The following is a 9438-nucleotide window of genomic DNA, read 5'->3' as shown; positions in this document are numbered from 1 at the left end:
TCCTAAGGGAGTAACACCCACTACTCTTCTTCATTAACCTTCCACTACTTCTTACCATTATGTATGTAATTCTCACACCGCCATGATCTTCCCCCATGTTCTCAATAGTTAATACCATGTTTATGGAGTCCCTTTGTATTACCTATATCATCCTATAAATAGAGGGTTTGGGCATCACATTGTACACACTTGAATACATAGAAGAAATAAGATTATCTCCTCTATTTCTCTCTACATTATTGTCTATTCTATATTATTACTTTGAGCTAAGATTTATAACAATTATCACTTTTTAATAAGAAAAAACTGAATTTATTACTTTTTCTTGTCCCTCGAAAAAGAGTGAATATTTTTATTTTTTATTTTAAAGAATTGGTAGTCCGTGGTACTGTTTAAGTTAAGTGGGGACAACAAGTAAAAGTGGTCCATATTTGTTGACTTTTTAATTAAAATTCTAATCCAACGGCTGATATCTTTTCTTGATTACATTGGTAGGACGGCATTTCAGTATATTTATCCGTTTAGAATTTTTTTCTCTCTCTCATATTTTTCTCTCTTATTAGTCCCTCTCCACCTGCTTAGGATCCTACATTTATTTACACTTTTCTCTCTCCCTCTCTCTAAAAAGGCCTTTTCTTCACATTTTCTTTTCCTTTTGTGTAAAGAAGACGAAGAACAAGAAAGAAGAGAACAAGGTAGAGAAAAAAAAGTGTTAATCTTTTTTTGATGACTAACGATAAAAATGAAAAAGCTATTTTCAGTAGTCTTTTGACTGATTATATATCAATAATATGATTTTCTTGACATGGGGTTTTCTTCAAGTTGCTATTTTGATAGGCTCTTCTGGTAATAAGTCATTTTGAAATTTGATTTTTTCACTCTTATTGTTTGTGCTCAATTTCATTGGGATCCTTTTTTTTTCAATTTTTCTTAATATTTTGATATATACAGAAACTAAAAGGCTATTTTCAATAGTCTTCGACTGTGATGATGTAATAACTGTAGTATTATTTTTTTGTAATATTTGATATGGGTTTGAGTTTAAAGAATTGGAAAAGCTATATTCAATAGTCTTTGACTGTTGATATATCAAAATTTTTGATTTTTTGCCTTGTGTTGTTTTCTCCAAGTTGCTAATTTTGATGTTGTCTGGTTTCTCCTTATTATGCTCAATTTTATTGGAGTTGATATTTCCCTTTTATTTTATCTTAATATGTTCAATTTTATTGGAGTTATTGTTTTGTTTTTATAATTTCTCATAGTATTTTGATATTTAGTGAACTAAAAAAGTTATTTCAATGGTCTTTGACTGATGATATGTGAACAGTATGATTTTCTTGACATGTGTTTGTCTCCAAGTTTCTGTCTCCGATGTCTTTTTCTTCATTTTTGAAGTTTGAATTTTAACTGGATTTTTCCTTGTTATGCTCAGTTTTATTGGGATTCTCTATCTTTTTTTAATACTTACGTGCCAAAGATGAAATTTATTATATGTTGCTTTTGTTTGTGTTGGTTTTCTGGATAGCTCTTGTTTCAATACTATGTGAAGGTTCAATCTTTGAATACATAACTAAGTATTTTTGGAGGATTTTGTTTAGTTGGTTCTTTTTTCTGATTGCTGAATAGTTCTTTATGTGTATGATTCTTGGACTATTTTATAAGGAATTGATGAAAGACAAGTTGTGCTCGTTTTTGGGCAGCTGGTTTTTATTGGCATATCATCTGTTGAAATTTAGGTTTATATTCATGCATTCTGAGTTGTCTGAACAATTTTACCGATATTGAGGTTTAGTTGCCATCTATGCGACTTTCACATAATCGGTCCCAAGTCTAGGAAAGGAGGAGAAGTGCGGCTAAAAATGGTCAAATTATGACAATCCTCGTAATATTGAACGTGTTTGGTTGTGCTCTCCGAGGCGCACCCTACGTAGATGATAGTTGATTAACTTGCAAATGATGTGATTACTAATTGCCACTTCTGTTACTGTTGTCTTAATAGTAATACTACTATTGGTCTTTCCATTAAAAGATTCATATGTTTCTGAAGAAAACACCGAGTTTGATATTAGGACTTGGAGAAAGTTTTTGTCATCCATGAATGGTTATGACTTCATGAATTTATTTTGCTTTGAAGTTTTCTATATAGTTATCACCCTGAAAGTGAATGAAGTTTCTTCTCTATTGCTATGAAGTTGATCATTCTTTTTGGAATTTGGAGATTGCTATTATATTTAATTGATAAAATTATTTCCTAGTCCTGTCTTAATTTGCTAAAGCAAGTGTTTAAATTCTTGATTCTAAGGCCTTATTAATACTAACCTTAGGCTATTTGGTTTTAACAGAAATAAGGAGGTTGTATGTAATCTATGGATGAATATTCGAGCAAAAGAGCTGTTAATGGGCTTTACGTTCCCAGAAGAGGTGTGAGAGATATAGCTGACAGCAGGGATGAAAATGTTCAGTTGTGCTCCCGATATGGATGCAGCAGCCGACTCAACTCTATGAAGAGCCCGCAAGTTAGAAGTACAGAGAAACCAAGACCTCTCAAGCCTTCTTTCACTTCTTCAAATGGAAAAGACGTTGGGAGTTCATCTCGAACATCGTTTAGTGCTAGAAAGTCACTCAAGGAATCCCACAGTAAATCCTTTTCTCACGTTGGAAATGATCAATCCGAAACTACTTGTTTACATGGTGAGCAGCCTGATGTTCCACACCACATGAAGTCATCAAAAGCGCAGCAACCCCAATTCGATTCAGTAATGCGAGATACTGGATCAAGTAAAAATATATTGGCAGAAGTAGGTGGCTCTAGTGGAGCTTCAAGCAGTAAACCTCGTAGATTATTTAGTCCGAAGTATTCCAATCAAAACAGTCCAGTAGGTTTCTCTGCTTCTTCATCATCTAAGGCCATTGGTGCAGGGACAAGGGGAACTTCTAGTGGGGCTGGATATGTGCCGAGAAATCTAAAATGCAATTCAGGATCAGATGTCTCTTCAACAACAGATTCAAGATTTAGTAGAAGGGACATGGTAAAAAGAAGGAACTCAGAAGGTGAAAGCAGTTCATCCTCTAAAGGGAAGAAAGTAAGCGGGGCATCACCAAAAGAAGGGGATGTCATTCGTCCAACTCGTGGTGGTATCACAATTTCTGATTCAAGGGGTAGTAAAAACTTCGATGTTAGGGTGGATAATTGTGCTGTATCAGTTAGGACTCGTAGGTCAATGAATGTCCCTAGGTTTAGGGATTCAATTCGAGATTCGTCATCTCAGCCCGAATCTCCAAATCTCAGTCTGCAGTCATCAAGTCAGTTTTCCTCAGATGCCTCTTCGAGCGATTCCAGTGCTTATAGTTTTCCTGGAAATGATGTTGAAGATTTCCCAGCTGAAGTGCATGGGACTTCGGCAGACCTAGGCATCAACCAATTAATAAATCGTGACGCCTTGCAGCGATATAACATGGATGGAGTTGCTCAGGTATTTTACTCAGAGGAATCGCAGTCAACTCTGTTTTCTTCCTGTCTTACCTGATGGTTATGGTATTTCATTTTGGTCACTGCTCTACTGTACAGGTACTGGTGGCACTAGAGAGAATGGAACAAGATGAAGAATTAACATATGAGGTATTCCGTCTTGGAATATTTTTGACCACTCGGGAAATTCTTTATTTGTATTTATGATGACCTCTTATTTTTACATGTGCAGCAACTACTTGTGTTGGAGACCAACTTGTTTCTTGGTGGCCTTAACTTCTATGACCAGCATAGAGGCATGAGACTGGATATAGACAATATGTCCTATGAGGTCTGTATTTCCTCTTCAGTATATGATTATTGACTATGTTCAGCAATACACATTTTTATCAGAAATTCGAGTGTTTTTGGGAATAATTACATTTTATGGCCACCCTAAAAATAATAGCCGGAAAATGTATATCTTTTGTATATTAAGTATTAATATACATATTATACATAACCAGTGTGTATGTTTTGTATATTTGGGCTAGCGGTCGTAATTATTTTCGGCCGATGGGACAAAAATGAAAAAGCCCTTTCTTTTTTTTTTTGGGGGGGGGGGGGGGGGTGTGTTGGAGCTGTGTTCACACTTCTAGGTCGCACAATCTTAAGTTTCCACCATCTGCTACAGCCTTCAGAACTTAAATCTTTTTTGCGTGTTAACAGGAATTATTAGCTCTTGAGGAGAGGATGGGCAGTGTTAGCACAGCTCTACCAGAGGAGGCATTGTCAAAGTGCCTCCGGAAAAGCATATATCAGGCTATGCCTTCAGAAATAGGGGAATTTGGTAGCGATGGGAATGAAGATGAGATCAAATGCTCTATTTGCCAGGTTTTCCCCACTTATTTCAAGTGATATTTTGTATATTCCAAGTGCCTGATGCTTTATGCTTTAATCTAATTCGTCATTTGTAAGGCTTTTCACCTTCCTTTCTAAGCGCATAGCACCATGCATTTTCACTTTGGTATTTTTTTCTATTTGATGTTATTTGAAATGCAGTTAATATTAGTTTTACGCTGTACATAGTAAGATGTTTTAGTTCTTCAATTAGGTAACTTTTATTTAGGGAAGGTTCTCTAGGTTTATGCCTTGTCAAACTCTGTTCTTGACACGATGGAGTGGAGATAATTTTTGACCAAATAAGAGATATAACTTTAGTAAATGTCACCAAATTACTTCTGCTATTAGTACTTCCAATCTTTCAACAATTTGGTCAAAGATGCAGTCGACTATTTTATGCAAGTCTGTCCTTTTATAGACATAGTTCCATGCATCTAGTAACGTACGCAGGATTTTGTACATGTAGTGGCAACGTATTATCACTGCTCGACTTTTATGTGGTCTCGTGTCTGGGTTGTAGAGGTTCTTAGGCTTTTTCACTTGTTCAAAAGATGTTTTCTTTGCATTATTTTCAAGTGGTGTTGGATAACACCCGTTGTAGTAAGTTATATCCGCCCTGGCATGATCTAGGATGTTGCATATCAAAATGAATTCAATGACATGTTTTGCAGGAGGAATATATGATTGGAGATGAAATAGGAAGGTTGGACTGTGACCATGGCTATCATGTGGTGTGTGTACAACAGTGGTTGAGACACAAGAATTGGTGTCCTATTTGCAAATCTTCAGCAGCTCCATCACAGCCATCCACAACACCATCTTAGTTTCCATTTTTAGATTCCAACCCTAGATGTGGGAAAGCTCAAATAGTTTCCCTATGTACAAACTCATCAAGTTGGGTGGATTGCAACTAAAACCTTTACTTTCTGTTCATTGTTTGAATTTTTTTCCTTTTGTGTACATATACAGTTCTTGTCACATCAACCAATAAACCCAAGCCCCACTACAGGCTTTGTGGTGATAGCTGATAAACTTTGATTACTTTTTTTACTTAAATCCTTGTGGTTTTTGAAATTTACTTACTGGTGTTGTCATCTCAACTCAACTTCCAGATTTTGATCTGCTACTCTATCAAATGCAGTCCCTTTTCTGTTAGGAGAGAGGCTCAATGAGATAAGTTAATCGGAGTTCTGGAAATGCAGTCCCTATTCATAATTTGCTGTTCACATTTATTTGGTTTCTTTTATTGTTGGAAATTTATTGAAATTGCTCACACCATTTGAAGTTGTGGTCAATCTAGAACATTGGTTGATGAACTATCAATCTTAAATATCCAAAGTAGGCAGTCCAACCAAAAGTACAAAAACTAGACCTTCTAAAGGTCACTAGTCTGCTTTTATTTTTCTCTTTTTCTCCATGTAGTTGTTTGTGGTTCTCTTTCAATTAGGTATCTTGTACTAAGAGTGTATTGATAAAATGTATGCTTGTTACTACTTTCACAAGCAACTGAGAACTATACCACTTATCTACTTTAACCATATGCCCTTAGGTACGGCTATACCCAATATGGAAATCACACTTGAAAAGGGTGGAGAAAAAAATCATATGGAAAACAAGATAAGAACTGGAAATCACACTTGAAAATGGTGGAGAAAAAAATCATATGGAAAACAAGACAAGAATTCTTTATAGTTACACTTGGAACAATTGAAGGGATGTGGCGCAGCTTGATAGCATGTTTGTTTTGGGTATAAAGTCGCAGGTTCAAATCTTGTCATATCTGAACCCGAATATCCGGGAAAAAGCAGTATATTTGATGTAAGAATGGGGAATCCTTTTGTACAACTCATTTTAATAGGAAAGCCTTATATCTTGAAATTAATTCATCAAGTTGATGATAAAATCCATGATGTTCCAGTGGATATTATACGCTTGTTATACAACAACCCCTTAGAGGAGTAGCCAAACAGCGGAAACAAACTGTAGAGAAAATGTCTCGAACCAATATTCGAATATCAGGCGCTACGACACTGAAGTAACCCATGCCATTCTTCCAAGAAAAGCTCGAATGACTTTGAGCAAGAGGGTATATGTACTCGAAACCAACAGAAGTTGGGAGGTAGAAAATATCTAAGGGCGCGAGACAACTCTATCCAAGTAACTCAGCAAAATAACCCTGTAACTTTGGGAGAAAGGGTGCCTTCTCACAAGGGGGTCGCAGTGAGTGATTGTTTTCCAAAAGTACAGGTCTCCGCAGTCGTAAGACCATATACAACCGATGACGCTTACCTAGTGCCAGATGATATAATAATGCCCCATAGTAATGTTTTGGGGTTGTCATTGTATTTATAAAGCTGTACATAAGTGTAAGAGACAACAATACCCTTATTTAGAAGGGTAATATACAACAATTCCTAGGCTAACATGGTAAAAGATACATGTATATTATCACGCCCCCTCAATCGAGTGTGGGAACATGCGAAGATTGTCTCGAAGAGTCTTAAATCGATGAGAGGATAGGCCCTCGGTAAGAATGTCAGCTAGTTGGCGCTCCGTTGGAAGATAGCGAACAAAAATAGACCCAGAGGCTACACGTTCCCGTACAAAGTGAAAATCAACTACAAGATGCTTTGTACGGGAATGATATATAGGATTCATCGTAAGATATAAGGCACTTACATTGTCATAAAAGATGAGTGGCGCATCAGAGAGAAAAATATGCAAGTCCCGTAGCAGCTGTTGAATCCATAATACCTCAGCCACAGTGTGAGCCATGGCACGATACTCAGCCTCGGTACTAGAGCGAGAAACAGTATGTTGCTTCTTAGAAGACCAAGAAACGAGATTTGAACCAAAGAAAACCAAAGATCCAGTAGTAGACCGTCGAGTATCAGGACAACCAGCCCAATCAGAATTCAAATATGTAGTAAGAGAATCAGTAGTAATTGGTAACAACAACCCAAAATCGAGAGTACCGGCAATATAACGCAAAATGCGTTTAACAGCAGCAAGATGAGTGGAAGTAGGAGCATGTAAGTGTTGACTAGCTGTATTTACCGCAAAGGCAATGTCTGGTCGAGTCAGAGTCAAATAATGTAAAGCACCCACTAGACTGCGGTATAAAGTACCATCAACAACAGCAGAGTCCTCAATAGTGGCAGATCGAGAAGAAGATGTAGTGGAGACAGACTTGGACTATAGCAAACCAACACGATCAAGAATATCTTGAGCATACTTACTCTGAGAGAGATGCAAACCATTCACCAACCGAGTGACGCGTATACCCAAAAAATAATGAAGATCACCAAGATCAGTAATAGGAAACTCAGAGTTAAGTAATCTAGAAAACTAGGATATTAAGCTAGGATCGGAGCCTGTCAGTACGATATTATCCACATATAATAACAAGAAAAGATATTGACGACCAGATGAATAAAAAAACATAGATGAATCTGCATGGCTATTCTGAAACCCATGTGATAGTAGAAAGGAACCAAACCGACTAAACCATGCACGAGGCGCCTGCTTGAGACCATATAATGCCTTATGTAGTTTGCAAACATAGTCTGGTCGGACAGAATCAATAAACCCCTGTGGTTGCTCCATATAGACACATTCATGCAAGTAACCATTAAGAAATGCATTTTTTACATCGAACTGACGAATAGACCAACCACGAGAAATAGCAATAGAGAGTACTAGGCGTATAGTAGTTGGACGAACAACATGACTAAATGTCTCACCATAATCCACACCAGGTGCCTGAGTATAGACCTTGGCTACCAATCTCGCCTTACAACGATCAAGAGAGCCATTAGACTTCTGCTTAACTCGATAGACCCATTTGCAGCCAACAACATTAACACCAGATGGACGAGGAACAAGAGACCACGTCTGGCTTGCAAGTAGGGGATTGAACTCTTATGCCGTAGCATTCCGCCATCTAGCATCCTTAGCAGCAGATATGAAACAAGTAGGCTCAACATGCAAATTAGTCAAAGACATAGAATTAAGAGCATACTTTGGATTTGGTTTAACCACACCAAACTTAGATCGAGTAATCATGGGATGAGCTGAATCAGAGATTGAAGGTGATGGCTCAATATTGGAGGTGGATATAGGACATGAATCAGTACTAGAAAACTGCAAGGAAGAGGAGTCTAAGGAGCTAGTAGGAAGGGAAGATAAACTAGGAGATTCAACAGAAGAAGAGGGGGACACGAAAGTAGTGGCAGAACTAGTAGACTCGGGTGCAGTAGGCGTAGGACTAGGTAACGCAGCAGGCGTAGGGAGGAGAACACGGGGCACAAAAGGACGAGGAGGTAGAAAAGCAGATAAATTTGCATATGGAAAACAATGCTCAATAAAGCGAACAGAGCGACTAATATAGACACGGTTAGTATCAAGACGTAGACACCGATATACCTTGTGACGAGAAATGTACCATAAAAACACGCAAGGAGAAGAAGGAGAGTCAAGTTTGTGAGAACGATAAGGACGCAAATTAGGATAACAAAGACACCCAAAAGGTTTTAAAATGGTATAGTCAAGTGGAACCCCAAATAGGTTCTCATAGGGAGAGAGCTTAGTTAGGGAAGAGGAAGGAAGACGATTAATAAGATGAACAGTAGTAAGAAAAGCTTCAACCCATAAAGAAAGAGGGGCATGAGCATGAAAAAATATAGTGCGAGTAACATTTGTGATATGACGGTGCTTGCGCTCAACTACACCATTTTGCTGAAGAGTGTGAGGACAAGATAATTGATGATGAATACCATGCGAGCGGAGAAAAGAGATAAAGGAAGAACTTTGATACTCGCCCCCGCCATCTGAACGAAATGTCTTAATAGACCCACCAAATTGATTTTCAACAAGAAGTTTAAAATGGGTAAAACAAGATATGACATCACTTTTATGACGAAGAGGATAAATCCATGTGTAACGAGTGAAATCATCAATAAAAAGAACATAACAAGGATAACCACTAACTGAGGGCACGTGGGACTGCCGTACATCAGAATGAATTAACTCTAAAACATAAGAAGTAGTTGAAGTACTTAAAGAAAATGGCAAAGCCGAATGTTTAT

At 37.5% G+C, this 9438-nt stretch overlaps 1 protein-coding gene across 1 annotated transcript; it reads left to right on the top strand.

Moving 5' to 3' along the window:
• On the top strand, positions 548-5506 carry LOC109211310 (E3 ubiquitin-protein ligase MBR2-like). The gene is made up of 6 exons (XM_019374838.1): positions 548-695; positions 2343-3473; positions 3569-3619; positions 3702-3800; positions 4178-4342; positions 5023-5506. Exons 2-6 carry the CDS (start codon positions 2367-2369, stop codon positions 5173-5175), a joined length of 1575 nt encoding a protein of 524 aa, XP_019230383.1. The 5' UTR covers positions 548-695; positions 2343-2366; the 3' UTR covers positions 5176-5506.

Source organism: Nicotiana attenuata, chromosome 2 (genome assembly GCF_001879085.1).
Source record: "Nicotiana attenuata strain UT chromosome 2, NIATTr2, whole genome shotgun sequence".
Classification (NCBI taxonomy): domain Eukaryota; kingdom Viridiplantae; phylum Streptophyta; class Magnoliopsida; order Solanales; family Solanaceae; genus Nicotiana; species Nicotiana attenuata.
The sequence above is the reverse complement of the archived record's forward strand: the minus strand, read 5'-3'. Positions and strand labels throughout refer to the sequence as shown.

Coding starts and splice junctions, on each gene's coding strand:
- LOC109211310 (XM_019374838.1), top strand. CDS start 2,367: ATGGATGAATATTCGAGCAAAAGAGCTGTTAATGGGCTTTACGTTCCC. Junction 3,474..3,568: donor ACATGGATGGAGTTGCTCAG/GTATTTTACTCA, acceptor TCTACTGTACAG/GTACTGGTGGCACTAGAGAG. Junction 4,343..5,022: donor TCAAATGCTCTATTTGCCAG/GTTTTCCCCACT, acceptor CATGTTTTGCAG/GAGGAATATATGATTGGAGA.